Here is a 16,327-nt window from a genome sequence, read left to right as displayed (position 1 = left end):
TTACCTGACGAGGCTATGCCGCAGAAATTCGCTTCGTCGTGCTGGTCATGCCATATCACAACAACACGTAGTTGGGTGGACCGGGTAGGGCGCCCAATTCCTTCCTCGTACCTCGTATTAGGCTGGGCGCAATACACAACGGTCTAAATACGCCATTCCCCATACGGTATATTCTACGATAGGTCCATAGTGACAAGTCCAAATATTCCGACTGGTCAGTCAGTCACTATCAGTGGTCCCGGTGGCTTGCAGTGCTTGCTTGCATGCATGCATGCTTGCGGAGTACCTGTCAATGCTTTGCCAACAAAGTGGGCCCAATTAGGGGTGCCGTGAGGCTGTGAGCGAGTGCTATGGAGTCCCGTCTGGCTCTTCTGTACGGAATACGGAGCACATAGTACAGTATGGAGTAGCTGTAGGTACTTTCGAGTTGGCCAACTTCCTCCATGGCGGCGCTTGAAGTGGAGAATCCCACCCTTCAGCTTCGGGTTCAGCTTCTGGTTCAGCTTCTCTTTGTCGTCATAAACAGCGGATGGGGCGCAGGGCTGGGTGCTGCTGGGATTGGACCTCGCGGATAGAGACACAACGGGAAATCAGGTGCACATTGTAATAGAAGAAGCATGATATACTGCGTACGGAGTCCTGTATATAAAAGGGTGCAATGCGCTTCGCTCCCAACACCGGAGGCACTCCGATATTGACACCTCCAAGAGATCGCCTCTGTCTTTCTGCACCAGAGGACTTGCTATAGTGATTGACACTTTAGTCTCTGTTCTCACAGCATGAACTTCGAGAAATCAGACCCTGGCTTTCGCTCGCCTCATTACAATGCCTCCACAGGGCGTGAACAACCGCAAATGCAACCTCAAACGCAGCAGCAGTCCTACACCAGCTACTACCCCCGTTCATACCAGTCCGATGTACGATCTTTAGATCACACATCTCAGCCGCCAGCGTACGAAGAAGCAACGTATACGCAGACAGATGTCGCCCGCGAGGACCAATCGTTCCAAGCTCCACATGACCACGGCCAGGGCTACGGCCACGTCCAGCTACCTCGGCAGGCACAACGCCCTTCACTTCCCCTTCTGAGGCCCAATCCCCAGTCTTCGAGGCTGGACAAACCGATCGCCGTCCCCGCGACGGTCGCACAATACGGCTCGCCCTTCCTGCGGGCTTACCCCCCTTGTCTGGCCTCGTTCGGCATTTCGGCCGAGACGTTCCTCTCCTTTCTCGACACGCTCAATCGCGTGGCTGTCAAGTCGCCGCCTTTGCAGGTCCTCGGGCTGGCCGGAAACATCGTCGGCTTCGTGCCCAGCGCGGCGGCCCAGATCGCGGGCGGCGTCATCAACCTCACGGCCGAGGTGGCCGCGGGGGTGATCCAGCATGGGCGCACGGAGATCGAGCTGAGGCGCGCCAATGCCGACCTTTTCGCGCCGAGGGGCCTGCAAGTTGAGATTGCGAAAACGGAAGCGTTGGTCAAGTTGCTGGGCGTGCCGGGCGTGTTGGGGCCGGACGGCAAGCTGGACAAGAATGCGAAGCTGTTGACGCGTTTGGAATTGGGCGGGATGGAGCACGATGGCGACCTCGACATCAGTGCGCAGCAGAGGCGGCTGGATGCGTTGAAGCCCTGGATTGCGGAGCTGGATGTGGCGCCCTTGCCAGGAATCGAGGCGCCTAACAACGCGCTGAGTCGGCTGAGCGTGAAAGTTAGTGAGCGCAACCGGGCAAAGGGGGAGAAGAAGCTGCTCGAGAAGCGCGGCAAGGCGCATCAGGAATACCACAAGGAGGCTCGGAAAGCGGAGCAGGAGTTCGAGCGGGAGGTAGCGAAGATCGACAAAGAAAGGGGGAAGGAACTGCGTGAGATTGATGCCAAGTTGGAAAATGCTGGTAGGAAGCAGAAGACCAGAGATGTGGACAAGCTAGAGCGGGAGAAGGACAAGATATTGGCCGAGTATGAGAGGGATAGGACAAGGGTCGAGAAGAGGTACCAGAAAGAGATGAATGAGATTGCAGACGAGCGACTGAGTATCGACGGGGAGGAAAAGAGCCTCCGGAAGCTGCACTGGCTGGTCATACGGGAGAAGGACGCTCCTGGTGGGCGGGGAGTAAATCCGGATCATCCGGGTTCGTATGTAGGTTGATACTATTCCGTTGCGCTTAGTCCCGCTTAGCCATCTGTGCTTGTACCTTTTGCACCATTCGAATGACCATCGTCTCCTGCAGCCAGGTTGGCAGACTCGAGATCAAGCCGAACTGCAGCCAATGTCCAATCCACGGAGTAATTCTCGGACTGCCCCAGCCCACCTTTCCGAGACTGGCTCGGACAAACGTCCGCGGGCTAGGCATCACGAAGGAGACATCCTTTTCATACCTGCCCGACGACGCCGTGGCCACCAGGCCTGTCGTCAGAGACTTCATCTCAATGTCGTGGCCTTGCATCTTCATCTCCAGTTTCAGACATTTCGTCAGCGCCTCAAGATAGCACTTTGACCCAGTGTACAGGGAGACGCCCGGCGAGGGCATCTCCGTCACAGCGCTGCTGACGAACAGCATCAGGCCGGGTTGGCTCTTCACCAAGAGCGGCAGAAGCAGACGCGTAAGGTGCGTGGTGAAGCGAACGTTGACGTTGATCCAACCGTCGCACTGCTTTGCCGAGAGGTCCATGAACATCGGCATTTCGACCTTCGCCTCCCCACTCCCCGCGACATTGTGGATGACGATTGTCAAATTGAGACCCTGGACGGCCGAGAGGACCGTCTTGTCGAATTCCGGAGAGGACGGCGAGGTAGCATCCAGGACAAGTAGTTTGAAGCTGGTCTTGTGTTTCCGCTGCAGCTCCGAGAGCACCTTCTTGAGCTTGGTCTCGTTGCGGCCGTGCAGGACGACGTTGAAGCCACGCTGGGCCAGTTCGTTCACGAATGCCAGGCCGATGCCGTCACTGGCGCCGGTTACCAAAGCCCAAGGTTCGGGGCCATGGTGATAACGCTGTAACTTGGAGGAGTGCAGGTGGAAAAGAAGAGCAGAAAGGGTCTTGAAGGAAATGTAGCCGAGCGTGGATGCACCCACAACGGCGCAGGCGTTGTAAAGGGACACTGACATGTTCGTAGCCTGTGTGCGTGACCACCGTAGAAAGATAGAGGAAGACATAGAGGAAGAACTCACAAAGCGAAGTGACTTTGGCTGAACCGTCAGTCATATGAGAGGTTTGAAGAGTCGTCTCGTCGCAACGCCAACTGGTGGCCTGATGCCAGGGCAACGGCTTTGAGGTTTAGCTTCCGTATGCGAATACGCGTTAGGCCCATAGATCATATCAGATGGGGGTACTCGTATGAGCTCGACTGCCGTAATTGGTACCTAGGTGGAGGGGAGCGAATTGAGAAGATGATTTGGGACAGTACTGTGTACCTAGGTCGTCGCTAGAAATGACCTCCACGACGGCGACGGACGGTTTAGGTGCCAATTTGGTCCGTCCGTCGGCTTTGTAACTCCGAAGCCTCGGAGCCCAAGAGGATGCAGCGGCATTGCCGGAGCCCAAGCCTACTTGTAGCGTGCCTAGTTCCACTAGACAGGCAAGTGTATTGGCTAGCTCTAAAATTCCTCGGTAAGGCGGCGGGGCACCTGATAATTCAAGCTAGGCGGCGTGCCATCTCGAAGTCTACGCAGTACAGAGTACGGAGTAATTACTCCTTCGACCAATCCATCACAAACAACATTCTTCGACTCGATCTATTTCCTTGAGTCTTTCGCCATTCACTATCGGGCATAGTACTATCTCTGGAAGCACCCCAGAGCTATGCCTGCCCAGCACTGGTCCTCGGGAAATGGATGAGGACGTAGTTTCGGCCTCAACGAGCGCTGCGAAAAAGAGGATTCCAGTGAGGTCACACGTTCCCGTGGCTTCGCACCACGTTGGGTTGACTCCCCGGACAGAAAGCATGCGGCGCATGCAGGTTTTCCAAGGTGCGCTGTGACGGAGGGAGGCCGTGCTCTCGGTAAGGAGGCAAGATGATCTAGTCAACTGTGCTGTGATTGACGTTCTGCAGATGTCGCAACCTGAAAAAGGCGTGTGTTTTTGTCGAGAAGCCTCCAGACCCGCATGAGCAGTAGGTATTCCATTCCTTTCCTATGGGCGCTAAGTCCTGTTGTATGCTGACTCTGCGACCAGAAAGATTGAGAACTTGGAGCGGGAAGTATCGGCACTGAAACAACGGCTGGAGGCACAACAGAATGGTCTCCAGACGAGCGTCCACGTTCAGGATGCGACCGCGATTACTCAAAGCCAATCTGCGGCCGCTGCGCCCGATCGACCAGCAAGCATGACACAGACCAGCCCGGAGACACAATCGAGCCCAGGAACGCTGCGGCGCAAACGCACGAGGTCTCAATTCGAAGTCGAGATTGTCTCGGTGCCCAACTTTGTCGCCAAGGGTCTGATCACGTACGAACAAGCCCAGTTATTCTTCGGGGCGTTCTTCCAGGGGTGCGACCGCTATGTCCCGATATTCGACCCCGTCCATGATACTTTCGAATCTATCAGCGCGAGAAGTGCGTTGCTATTCAATGCCATTATCACCATTGGCTGCGGTGTGCTCAGTGATGCTGACTCGCAGATCGGCCACTTGCTCAATTTCCACCTCAAGAAGATGCTCAACCTCGTCATCGTTAGCCCTGATCTCACCTCTCTGGAGACCGTGCAGGCTCTGTTGGTCACTGCTTGTTATGTCTCGGAGCGATCATTGCTGTTAGCCTTTGCAACCCGGATGGCGCTTGAGCTCCAACTACCCGATGCGTACGAAGACCTGCGGAGGAAACTCGTGAGCAGGGGATCATCATCATCATCATCTGAGAAGACCGATCCCCCGGAGTATGATGAGAGTGACGCAATGCTGATGAGGCGCGCTCGGGGATGGTTCCAGCTCATGGTTCTTGAGCAGATCCTTCACGTCGATGCCGGCAATCTACGCAGCTTCCAGCTGAAAGGAGACGCGAGGCGATGTCGCATTCTGTTGAACAGACCCTTCACCAACAGTCTGGACCTGAGGCTGCTGTCGCAAGTTGAGCTCAACGCCTTGCGGGGTAAAGTCCACGACTCGATATCAGGCATGGAGCATTTTGACGAGGAGGAAGTGATGGACATTCTTCACGACGTCCAAGTTGACATCGACGTCTGGTTCAACGACTGGAAGAACATCATGGAAGCGGCGGGGTCCACGACCGAGACCCCAGTCCTCCTGGTCAACCTGGAGGTCCAAAAGTGCTGGTCCCAGACCGTTGCGCTATGCAGAGCGATACGAGCATTGGGAAAGGACAACTTAGCGGGCATGTCGCCAGTGCAACAGGACCTCCTTCTCATGGCCAAGGACTCTCTTCGACGACATCTTCGGATCATTTTGGACCAGCCTCAGCATTACCTGTCCAAGTTCTGCTACGCGACGGATTTTGTCTGGGCGAAATGTGCATTCTGCTTCTTACTGCTTCTGAAGCTGACCCGGCTGTTGCCAGAAGCGGACGACCACGCCAAGAGGCGGCTGCTCGAAGACGGCAACAAGCTATTGAAAGAGTTGAACAAGGCAGGAGGTGGGTGGACAAGCGGAGGCAGAACCACCACCAGCAGGATGTATCTGCAAGTGTTGCACCAGAGCATTCAGAAGTATGGTCGAGCGCTCGAAAGCGACAGCTCGGCGCCAGGCCAGAATGAAAGCAGCAACCACGCTAACAGTGTAGGACAAGATTCTCAGTCCCCTCTCAATTACTTCTGGACCGCAGGGGGCAATGCTGCAGCCAACGAAATCGACAGCTTCATTCCCGAGCAGTTTGTGACCGAATGGGACTTCCCGGGCCTGGAGTTCTCGGCCAGCGGTCCCGTCAGTGGGGATGGCTTCTTTGACGAATTCTTGATGGCAAATCTCTTCAGCGACACCATGTTCCCGGGATGCTAGCCTGATTTGCGTGTACGAACGCGACGGAAGACTTGACCCCGCCAGGAGGGCGTGTTGTGACCACGAGCCACGTATGATGCTCGAGTTGGGGTCTCGACATCGTGGGGAATACAGCGTTGCCAGCAGAATCCAAATCCTGTCTCTGCGAAGGTGAGGTTGTTGAGGATGAGAAGTGGCTGTACGGCATTATTGCATGATAATTGCCGCCGCTAGGGTTCGCTAGCCCTTCGCTTCCTCCTGAAGCCATTCATGCACGCGTTGATTCCGCCACTGCGGCTCATGATCACACCTAATATCCACAAGCCACAAGGCTCTGGGGCCACGCTGCCGTACAGTGCAGAGAAGGAGAGGGCCACCAGCGGACTGTACTATGAGGGGATCAAGCAGATCAAGTCGAGCATAGGCAACAGCGATGAGGCTATGCAGGAAGATCTGTGGGCGTGGAAAGTGAAGACCTTGGCGGCGGATGATCAAGAGAGGCGTCGGTTTGACATTGTTGCATGACTCTGCGCGAGGCTTGTCTATCCATGCTGTCATGCTTCAGTGCATTTCGGCGAAGCAGTGTCAGAGCAGATAGCCGGCGGGATGACTGGCTCCCGAGCAGTCGAAGAGCAGCATGCAGTTCAGAGGTACGACGGTGCCAGGGAACGAAAGTGTTATGGGCCGGGTACCACTCTTGATGGACTCGTAGACCAAACTAGACCATCATGACAGCTGACCCGCTAAACTTCCACCTCGTCCAAACCGGCTTCTTGGTTTCGCATTGCCCTTGCCCTTCCCTTCTAGCGGGTGGTTCTTCTCCCATTCCTCGTCTGCCTTGAAGGCCTCCACGGCGATTTCCAAGTTATCGTCGCTGCCTTTGAGGTACAGCTGGGCGACATTATAATCCGCGCATTTGGTAGCAACCATCCATCTGCGCAACTTGATCTTTCTCTCTTCCTCAACGGGGTCAGGCGGGGTCGACAGTGGGGGCCCGTTGTAATGGGACCGGGGGATCAGGACCCATTTTCGAGCCTGAAGCAGTTGATCGGAGTAGAGGTGGTTGTGTCGGCGCAGTATTGGGATCGGCACCGCGTATGCGAGGGAAAGAGCCGGCAACGAGTCGTCCGAGCCGACGAAATGGACAGTGTCTTCGGTATCGGCTGGAGGTTCTGTGCTTTGCTCGGGCACCCGCCTGGGCATTAGCGAGTCGTCGTATGATGGCGGTGGCGACTCTGCCCTTGAAGCATTCCGAGCGTGCGGCGGAGTTTTCGTGTACGACGGAGGTAGCCGAAGCCCTTCTCTAGGTAAGGATGAAGGACCAGAGGATATCTGACAGAACGGACAGTAGTGTTGAAACCGCGGATTCTTAGATTGGCAGCTGGCGCAGATGTAGCGCGAACAACAGTCGAGCCGTCGATTGTACAGCAGTGGCTTCTCCGAGTCAGGGTCGTAAGGGATCTTGACATCGCTGAGGAGCGTGGCGCATGTGCAGCAGGAGTCGGCCAGCGACATTTTCGACGTTCTAGTAGTTGACGTTTAAAGAAAGGGCAGAGACGTGATAGATAGTGAACTCGTTCCGTACTGTAGATGAGCATTACTCGTGAACGAGGGCGAGGCCGTCATGGGCCCATATGTATCGATGACATCAATGAATGTGAGCGGAAGAATTGCGCTCCGGTACGAAGGATTGGGACGCGTACGGAGTACTCTTATGTAGTACAGTACATAGCTTCATTTGTCTTCATCCTCACCATCATCTTCCGAAGCAACGCTTGATGCAGGTTGCCATTTGACCATCATCGCCATCATGCCCAGTGGTAGCTCCACCTCAGGCAGGATGTAGCCACCACTCGGACCAGGGAGGTGTAGCCCGTTTTACCTGCGCTTCACCGTGCCAGCTATGCATTTCCAGGGCATCTTGTGTTCTGGACAGGAAGAAGGCTTCAGAGAACGTCCCCCGTCATGTCGGACAGGCTCGACGCTCTGCGGTCTCGACCACATCTTCCTCCATCTGCGCACCTGTCCTCGTTCGTGAACATTGAGGCTGTCCTGCTCAACGACTTGATGGCTGCTTCCAGCATGGTTTTGGCAGGAGCCATGGTCAGCCATCCCTTCGTGTTGTGCCTTTTCCAATCTTCCCATGCGTTGACCCAGCTTGGACTCCCTGCTTCCTCGTCCATTACCTGGAGCGCGAGTCGACTGTGGTCACTTCCATTCTGTTGTCTCCATTTTGGTGTCCTGGAAGTTTTGGAAGGGATCCTGGTGCCAGACAACACTTCGGAGCGTCTTCATCAGTTCCTTGACCCGTCCACAAGCGATGCCCAATTTCTTAGTCTCATTCCACTTTCTTTGACTCCAGAGCCCACACTTTTGCGGTCGTTGCTGTGTCGCGGATCGCCCACCATGTCGTGGAAGTTGGCAGAGCTGAGATGGCGCCATGTTGTTGGTCTCAATGAGAGACGCAGGGAAAGGGACCAGGAATCGGGCGAAGAGGGTCAAATGGGATCTCCGAGGAGTGGTGGACGCATACAGAAGAAGCATGTTCGATCGTACAGTGCTCCTTGGTGTCGTGTGGTGGATCACAGCAGTCTTTCTGATCTCTCCGCCTGCAACGCCATACGGTCGGACCCAAGGTCGCTAGCGCTGTCTCCTGGTCCTTCAGTGTCTTCCACAACACCCCTTCTCAAGAGGACACAAAGCAGGACAGACACCGTCGCCGACCACTGTTGTGCGCTTGCTCTCGGTGATCAGCACGAGAAAGAGTCAGAACCGTTCCTCAGCCACCTGCAAGCTCCTCTTCAACCCAACTCGTTTCTAGGCAAGCACATCTTGACTCCGCAATTTGACGGAGTGCAAGAGACAGTCTTGCTACAAAAAGGCATGTCATCGTACCACGCCTTGACAAGGAGACCGCTGACAGCTTTAGACTGCCCGACCTCGTCCAAGATCACAACGCCCTCCTCGACCTGTAGTAGAAAGAGCGGGGATCACCTTGTCAAACATCATCTCAGAACACCGCAACAACCAATGTCTGCTGTGAGTTCGCAGATGATCCCGTCTTCTCAGTCTAACACTGTCGACAGCGATACCAGTCAACTTCTGACGGTCAAACACCCTTCGAATTCGAGTTCACCCGTACTCCAAGTTTTGGCCTCCACCTCTACCAGAACAATCGACTGATCGATGAGAGGCGTAACGCCCACACCTTGAACGTGGAGCATCCAGAGCTTCGGGCGCGAAGCCAGTCGTTGTCACCATCCATCGGGCGAACCTCGCTGGAGTCGACGCACCATTCGGATTCGGCTCTCCTGCAACAGATCAGCATGGATATCCCAACATGTTATTCTAGCCCGGACCGCCGCGCGAACCGTCCGCTGTTCCCGGATCTGCCTTCTGCGTACGCCCAGATCCAAGGCCGCAGAGCAGTCAGTCTCCAGCCAGTGTCATCAAGTCGAAGTGGAACTCGCTTCCCTCTTAGTCCATCAAGCTCGTCGTCTGACGAAGAGCTGCTCGTGCCACCTTCTCTTGGCAACAATGGCATACGGTTGAAGAATCTGCGAAGTCGAAAGGTCCGCTCAGCGCATGTTGTCCTCCACGAGGCTGATCACCACCCTGAGTCAAGCGCAACCTTCGAAACTTCTGACGAAAATACCGAACCCAACCGGAAGAAAGATCGAGCTTCTACCACCCTTGAAGAAATCGTTTCTCAGTATGCAGACCCTAATCCTTCGGAGTCGTCCTTGCGTCACGACAAATTTGAGCTTGGGAGATCAAGTGATCACCAGAGATCAGTGGTGGGACTCGGTCAACAGGGAGCCAGTGAGGCTGACCCCTTTCATATTGGATCATCACGACAGAGTGATATCGAGCCAACCTGCGAGCGTTATCAACTGTATGAGCAGAGAGGTGAGCCTGTCACCTTTCCAGCTCATAGAAGTGGTGGAGCGATGGAGCATGATGAAGCCTGGGAGGAAGGACTAGAGAGCAGTCGCAGCGGATTCTTTACACCCTCAAAGCTACGTTTTCGCCTGTGCAAGAGAAAGACTGTCGACACATGCACCTCAAGCTTGACCGGCAGAACTCCTGCGTCCCCTTGGGATCCGCTCTCCAATTCCACACAGTCCAAACCGTCCAGACCGCGCCCTCAACTTCACCACAAAGACCATCCGGACCATGCTCTTGATCCACTTGCCCCAGGCCAACGTGGACACAGAGACAATCCTGCAGAGAACAAAGAAAATAAGACCAGGCAGCCAAGATCAGCAGCAACAGTGGCACTGATAAAAGACGCTGACGGTCATCGCCATCGCCATCGCCATCGCCATTGCTCAAACCCTGCGCGCGTGTCTCTCGGCAGTCCGCCTCATCCTTCAACCCTGAGTTCGAGACCTTTAAACCAAATCACTTCGAGCTACGACAATTCTCAATCTCTTCCAGGCCACTCGTCTGCGTTGGTCACATCCCATGCTCTCGCATCAAGCTCTCTGATTCCCAACATGTTTGACAACGCCTGTGTTCCGACATCCATGTCACCGAGCACCATGAACTCGTCAACCGAAGAAGCACCACGAGCGGTAGCGAGCAATTCGACATTTGAGCTATCTTGTCTCGGCACAAACATTCTCAATGACGGCGATGCGAGAACAAAACGCTCTGATCTTGCCTTCTATCACGATGGAAGCGCGGCTGTCCATGCCGGAGATCGTGTCGAAGGACCCATTCAGGCTGTTCAATCTGCGACGACCTTTAAAACTCTCATTCCATGCTTGAAGACAGACTCCTGCGCCAGCCACAGAATCATACTCCCGTACATGACTCAGGATGAAGCATTGTTGGCGCAGCATCTCTACGAAGGCGGATACACACTGAACGATGGTGACGTTTCTCGGTTCCTTCGAGACAGTCGGCGCCTGCGCCATGGACTGGAAACCGCACAACAGTTCATCGACAGTCACAGCATGTTGGGTCGCCGGGCTTATCGCAGCGCTGGAAGCAGCCTGGCAAACATCTCTTCGACTTCGACCACTCTCAACCGACTACGTGTCGCCGATGCCTCAAGTTCTGGTAGTCATTACTCGGACGATGACGACCAACCAGCTCGAAACAGGAGCCAGCCTGCACGCGGAGTTCTTCAGCTCTTGGGCGGCACCAGCAACACTTCCGAGTACACAAGCTTGGAGGATTGCCGGGCGGTCTTGGTCTGCAACGAGGCGCCCATCAGCGCCGACGAGCGAGTTGTCCAGCGTACAGCTGGCACCCTGCTGTTGGCGTTTGGTGTGGTGGCGTACCTGCCGGGCGGGTGGATGTTGATCCACTCGATGGGAGAAGGAGGCCCGCTGGCCACGACGGCCATGGCGGAGTTGACGCGGGTTCTGGTGGGGGGAGAGGAGGGTGTTGTTTGCTGTGTGCATCCAATGGATGCTGCAATGGCGCGAGCCCTGGAGAGAGCGGCGGTGGTGTTGGTGGTGTTGGGAGCCTTTTCTTGGTTGGCCGTGGCTGCGTGGGCGGCAACCTGGTGGTGAGACTGGAGCTGGCGTTCGCGTTGGTGTCGTTGCTGCTGGTGCTGGTGCTGGTGCTGGCATCTGGCGGGTTGAAACTGGCGGGCGAAAGCCCTGAATGTACCCAGGTAGTCTTCATGGATAGGTATGAAGTTGAACCGGTGACCAGCAGTATGTCGTTGTCTATACATTGTCGAGGGCGTGAGATCTATAATTCGCTACACGCTCATGCAGCCACACACCAACGGCTGTAGCTTGTTATTGCCGTTGGAGACAGTGAACAACGCGACTAGGTCACGTCGAGTGCTGTCGTGGCGAGACCATCGACGCCAATCGCAGAAGCTCCTGTGAGCACAAGGACAGCATGTACTTCAGGCACTATTTTTGTACACTAGGAGTGACCAGTATCAAGCTACTCACTATCACTACTCCTCGTCCACCACATAGCCCAGAGCTTGGCCCATGTTGATCTTCTGGCCCTTCTCCACGGCCCACTTCAAGCCGGGCCTGCCTTCCTTGCCGGCGGGCGCCTCGAAGACCAGCACGATACTGCTGCCCAGTCGGAAGCCGCCCATTTCCTCGCCGCGGCGCAGCGCATGGCCGCCGAGGACTTTACTCGCGTTCTGGTACGTGGCCTCGCTGAAGCCCGAGTAGGGCTCGCCGCGCTCGGCGGCCAGCGCGGCCTGGCGGTCGGCCTCGGTGTCGGTGGTGAGCGAGTTTGTGCGCAGTTCCTTGTCGAAGTTGATGACGACGGAGCCGACGTTGGTGGCGCCGACGGCGACGTAGCTGTGGAAGCCGTGCTTCCAGCGGCCGAGCAGCACGACCCGCTCGTTCAGCGTGAAGAGGCCCGGCAGCGTGCGCTGCACGTACGGACTCACAGAGTACAGCTCGCCCGCGAAGTGGCGGCGCGTCGTGCACACCCAGCTGACGGGCGAGTGGAAGCGGTGGTAGTCGCCTGGCGCGAGGTAGACGACCGCGTAGTACAGGCTTGACGAGCGCGCGGGCTGCGAAAACGGCGACCACCATGGTTGCTGTTGCGATTGCGTGCTCGCCAGGTCGGCCGACACGGCGGCTTCGGAGGACGGAGCGGACTTTGTGGATGCGTCCCGGCTGGTCGAGGATTCGGTCGGCGAAGAGGACGACGACGACGAGCCGCCAGAGAACAGGTCTGGCAGAGTGTACGAGATGCCGTTCATGTTGGCGAACTCTTCGTCCGCGGAGATGTCTTCAGACGTGTCTGCTTTGGACTGCTGCTGCAGGGCGTCCTTGACTTTGGACGACGAGTGCCCGAAGATATGAGACGGGGCTTGTGGGTTCGGCGACTGTGGCGCGATCTTCCCTAGGAGGGCATCAACGCTGTACGTCATGCCCTTGACCTGCTCGACCTGGCCGTTCTCGATGGTCCCGAACTGCAGAACCTTAGCGTCTGCAGGGGAGAGTATAGCATTGGGGTTGGGATCCAGTGGGCGAATCCCCGGCTTGAGTTCCCGATAAAAGAAGGCAGCCAGGTTAGGATAGGCATGGAGATCGGGCTCGGCGACCTCGTCGAAATTCACGCCGAAAATCCAGCCGTAGAGCTTGAACCCGGGCACGCGCAGGTAGTAGGGGATCGTGAGCTCGTTGAAGCGGCCCCAGACGCGCGAGATGGCCTTGAGTGGCAGCGTCGACATGATCTGGACCTGCCAGCCGCCGCCGGAGGGGTAGATCCTCTGCCGCTTCGGCGGCCGCGGTTCGTCGCCGTACGCACCGCCTTCTCGGCCTTGCATGCGCGCAAACTGGAAGATGCCCAGGAAGGCGATGCCCAGGCCGATGGGGATGGGCTTCCATTCTATCTTTGTGGAACGCCATGCTTTGCCCAGTCGGGATGTGAATCTCTCGTTGCTCTTGCTCTTGTGTTCCTTCTGTTCTTCAAATAGCCTCCTTGTATTTGAAAAGCATCGTCGCTGCTGTGACTGCGTATGTGATTGTAATTGTGGGTATAATTGTGGTTGTGGTCGAAGGCGGACGTTTAGGTGGAACGGGCGATGCAGTTGTGAAGGATCGCGGAGAGCTTCAATCAAGAATCGTCCTCCATCGAGATCACAGGCCGACCGGCGGTAGAGACACGATCTGCCTACTCGAGTCGCCGTGGCAGCCATTGTCGCATCATGTCATGGTCACAAGAGCGTGGACTAGAATTGGGGCAGTCCGAAGGCAGTGAGATGAATGAGTGAGTGAGTGGAAAGCAAGAAAAGCGTCAGTGTCGGTTCTCCTCATGCTGCACAATGACGCAGCTCCCAAGAGACCGAATCGGGCTGGCGGAAACGACCTCGAATTGGCGGGTCTGCAGCAGAAGTACGGAGTACTGAGTACATATTGCCACAGTACACTGGAGGGAGAGGACAAGACGACAAAGACCGGTGCCCGTAACAGAGCGCATGAACGATTTTCGTTTCCAAGACCAATACATGGCCAGCTTCGGCATCGTGATTGTATACAAAAATCAACCTGAGTCTCCTCCCGTCCTGCCGATGAATTCCGCGTCATTACGTCCTATTGCGCAGCTCTCCAGCACCTGCTTCCTGCCTGGCTTGGACAGAACTCGAGGTACTCTGCTCTCCGTTCCCAGAAGGATTGACCTCCGATTTGTCTACTGCAGATTGCCTATCTGGCCCATTGACTTGTGTTTCTTCCTGTGGCAGATTCTGGTTCTCCGCTGCTGCTGCTGCCGCCGCCGCCGCCGCCGCCTCGGCGCGCCTTCTTTCCTCTTCCCGTCGTTGCTCTTCTCTTGCTCGGACATGGCGCTCACCCACGCCTGGGATCAGACTGGCTAGAAATAGAGCCATACTCTGCTCAACGCGGTAGAACATGTCTCTCCAGAAACGTGGCGGGCGGTCTTGGTTGTTCTGTCGCCCTGCTATGATTCGTGCTGCTGCCTCTTCCGGGGTCATCTGGACGGCGCCACGAACATTTGCCGGTCTTTGCGCAGGAGCGTCGTTCCGAGCACCAGCAAGAAGGGGTTGACCTGCCGCATCAGCACGCTGTTGAGCTACAGCTCCAGGCCGTGGGGGTGGACCGACAAGGGCGTCAAAGTGTCGCCGAGCCGCCCTCAACAAGCGAGTGAGCGGGCCATCGCGGGGCTGGAGACAGACGATCGCGGCCAGAATGATCATGAGCCATCGTTTCCACGTTCCTGGCTCGGAGAAGACGAACATGAACAAGTAAAGCCTCAGGAACAGCCATCCGCGATTGATAAAGAACGCGAACAGGTCATTTTCTGGCCCGTTTTGCTGTGCTTGTGCCAGTGCTGCTGCAGGCTGAAACTGGTCGGCTCTGACCACTGCGCGATCCGCACCTCGTTGCTCCAGATCGCCCGCCTGATTCGGCCCAGGGACAGGCATTGAGTTCGTATTGCTCGTTCGCGTCTCAGAGTTTGGCGCGCCACCAGCCTGCTGTGGTTGGGCCGCCACAGGGGATACGGAAGAAAAGTAGCCGTGACCCGGGGCAAAGAGCAACGCTCTTGGCCCACTGGGCGAGGACATCAGCCACGCTGTAGCGGTCGAAGGGTGTAGAGTGGTCACAAGGGGCTGCGCAAAGGGTCGCGGGATAGGAAGAGGCGGTAACGTCGTTGAAGTCGAATAATTCCAGCCGGGAGGCGGCAAGACTGGCGCGGCCGTCGAGCTGTCGGCCTGTGGCGTGTGGGACGGGACATTTCCTCGTTGCTGGGATGGCATCGGAGGGCGCTGTCCGGGCGCAGAGGATGGACGGTGGGCTTGATTTTGGATACTCACTGTTTCGGTAACCACGGTCACACGTTGCGGATATGGTCCGGGGCCGTTCTGCTGCGCGGGATTCGGCGTCGAGGTGCCACCGGTCGCAGGATGCTGTCCTGGAGGTGTATTTGAAGGCTGTCGAGGATGATGCGGTGTCCGAGTGGGAGGTCGTTGCATTTGTGGCGGCGGCTCCAACGGCAGTCCGAAGGGAAGGCTCACGGGGAATCCAGGCGGTAAGATATTGGGCAGTGGCTGACCGTTCACATGGACATGAGCAGCCATGGGAGGACCACCCAGATTTGTGTGTTGCAGAGCTATTCTCTGTTGCACCGATCTTAGATCTGCTCGGTTCGCCTCGATCTGTTCTTGGATCCGGACAAGCGACTCTTGCAGTCTGTTTGCGGAGTGCTCGGCCGCTCGAAAAGGGTTGGTAACATCTGCATGTGGATGCTGGTGTTGATTTGGATGCATCGCAGGAAGAGGCGCCGGAGGAGGTGGTTGAGGAGCAGGCTGAGGGCTTTGTATTACGATGTGGATGGTAAACGGAAGCGGACCAGCTTCTTGTCCAGGCTAGAGAAACAGTTAGACCCGACAGACCGGGGATGTAGCCGGATGAAACGTACCTCGATTCTCAGCACATCCCGCAGGGTGACTTCGTTTCTAAGCAGAGGGCGGCCCTGGTAGATGAGCCTTTGCTCAGTAGGGGCAGGATGCTCTGGCAGCTCGGACTGGATCTTCGTCCTCAACTCAGCGATGGTGGTATTCAGATGCACACTTCCCAGGGAATGAGGAGGCCGTGGGTTTCCTGTAACGAGGTACGTGACGCGCAGGTTGACATGGTCTCTCTCCAGTGGAGGCTGCCCTTGCGGCGGTGGACTGGGCGACGAGGAGGAGTCCATGGTAGCGGCGGGCAAGACAGAATGTTATGAAGACATTTCCACGTGAAGAAGTCAAATGAGCGGCTGGTCAATACTGAGGTCGTAGGGTGCAGGCTGATGATCGGAAGAGTGCCAGAGTGCTTCGCCCACCGGAACGACTGAAGGAGGCGTGGTACACAAGAAGCGCAGAAGGACACGGAGACGGAGACGGAGACCCTGGACGGGGTGGAGCGTGAAGACGCCACAATTGTCACAACCGTCGCAGCTCCGCTGTTACA

At 56.5% G+C, this 16,327-nt stretch overlaps 8 protein-coding genes across 8 annotated transcripts; 4 read left to right on the top strand and 4 right to left on the bottom strand.

Annotated features, from left to right (window-relative positions):
• Positions 1 to 779: 779 nt before the first annotated feature.
• On the top strand, positions 780 to 2,141 carry G647_05684 (uncharacterized protein; the record flags this gene model as incomplete). The annotated part of the gene is made up of 1 exon (XM_008730010.1): positions 780 to 2,141. One exon carries the CDS (start codon positions 780 to 782, stop codon positions 2,139 to 2,141), a length of 1,362 nt encoding a protein of 453 aa, XP_008728232.1.
• Positions 2,142 to 2,157: 16 nt separating this feature from the next.
• G647_05683 (uncharacterized protein) lies at positions 2,158 to 3,099 on the bottom strand (the record flags this gene model as incomplete). Its single annotated transcript, XM_008730009.1, has 1 exon — positions 2,158 to 3,099. One exon carries the CDS (start codon positions 3,097 to 3,099, stop codon positions 2,158 to 2,160), a length of 942 nt encoding a protein of 313 aa, XP_008728231.1.
• Positions 3,100 to 4,096: 997 nt separating this feature from the next.
• Positions 4,097 to 5,939, top strand: G647_05682 (uncharacterized protein; the record flags this gene model as incomplete). Its single annotated transcript, XM_008730008.1, has 2 exons — positions 4,097 to 4,107; positions 4,166 to 5,939. The coding sequence occupies 2 exons, from the start codon at positions 4,097 to 4,099 to the stop codon at positions 5,937 to 5,939; spliced, it is 1,785 nt and encodes a 594-aa protein (XP_008728230.1).
• Positions 5,940 to 6,188: 249 nt separating this feature from the next.
• On the top strand, positions 6,189 to 6,443 carry G647_05681 (uncharacterized protein; the record flags this gene model as incomplete). Its single annotated transcript, XM_008730007.1, has 1 exon — positions 6,189 to 6,443. The coding sequence occupies one exon, from the start codon at positions 6,189 to 6,191 to the stop codon at positions 6,441 to 6,443; it is 255 nt and encodes an 84-aa protein (XP_008728229.1).
• Positions 6,444 to 6,644: 201 nt separating this feature from the next.
• G647_05680 (uncharacterized protein) lies at positions 6,645 to 7,433 on the bottom strand (the record flags this gene model as incomplete). The annotated part of the gene is made up of 1 exon (XM_008730006.1): positions 6,645 to 7,433. One exon carries the CDS (start codon positions 7,431 to 7,433, stop codon positions 6,645 to 6,647), a length of 789 nt encoding a protein of 262 aa, XP_008728228.1.
• Positions 7,434 to 8,948: 1,515 nt separating this feature from the next.
• G647_05679 (uncharacterized protein) lies at positions 8,949 to 11,443 on the top strand (the record flags this gene model as incomplete). The annotated part of the gene is made up of 2 exons (XM_008730005.1): positions 8,949 to 8,957; positions 9,005 to 11,443. The coding sequence occupies 2 exons, from the start codon at positions 8,949 to 8,951 to the stop codon at positions 11,441 to 11,443; spliced, it is 2,448 nt and encodes an 815-aa protein (XP_008728227.1).
• A 401-nt stretch (positions 11,444 to 11,844) lies between these two features.
• G647_05678 (phosphatidylserine decarboxylase) lies at positions 11,845 to 13,557 on the bottom strand (the record flags this gene model as incomplete). Its single annotated transcript, XM_008730004.1, has 1 exon — positions 11,845 to 13,557. One exon carries the CDS (start codon positions 13,555 to 13,557, stop codon positions 11,845 to 11,847), a length of 1,713 nt encoding a protein of 570 aa, XP_008728226.1.
• A 387-nt stretch (positions 13,558 to 13,944) lies between these two features.
• On the bottom strand, positions 13,945 to 16,070 carry G647_05677 (uncharacterized protein; the record flags this gene model as incomplete). Its single annotated transcript, XM_008730003.1, has 2 exons — positions 13,945 to 15,741; positions 15,795 to 16,070. The coding sequence occupies 2 exons, from the start codon at positions 16,068 to 16,070 to the stop codon at positions 13,945 to 13,947; spliced, it is 2,073 nt and encodes a 690-aa protein (XP_008728225.1).
• Positions 16,071 to 16,327: the final 257 nt, after the last annotated feature.

Source organism: Cladophialophora carrionii (genome assembly GCF_000365165.1).
Source record: "Cladophialophora carrionii CBS 160.54 unplaced genomic scaffold supercont1.4, whole genome shotgun sequence".
NCBI classification, from domain to species: domain Eukaryota; kingdom Fungi; phylum Ascomycota; class Eurotiomycetes; order Chaetothyriales; family Herpotrichiellaceae; genus Cladophialophora; species Cladophialophora carrionii.
This window is presented reverse-complemented; position numbering and strand designations above follow the sequence as displayed.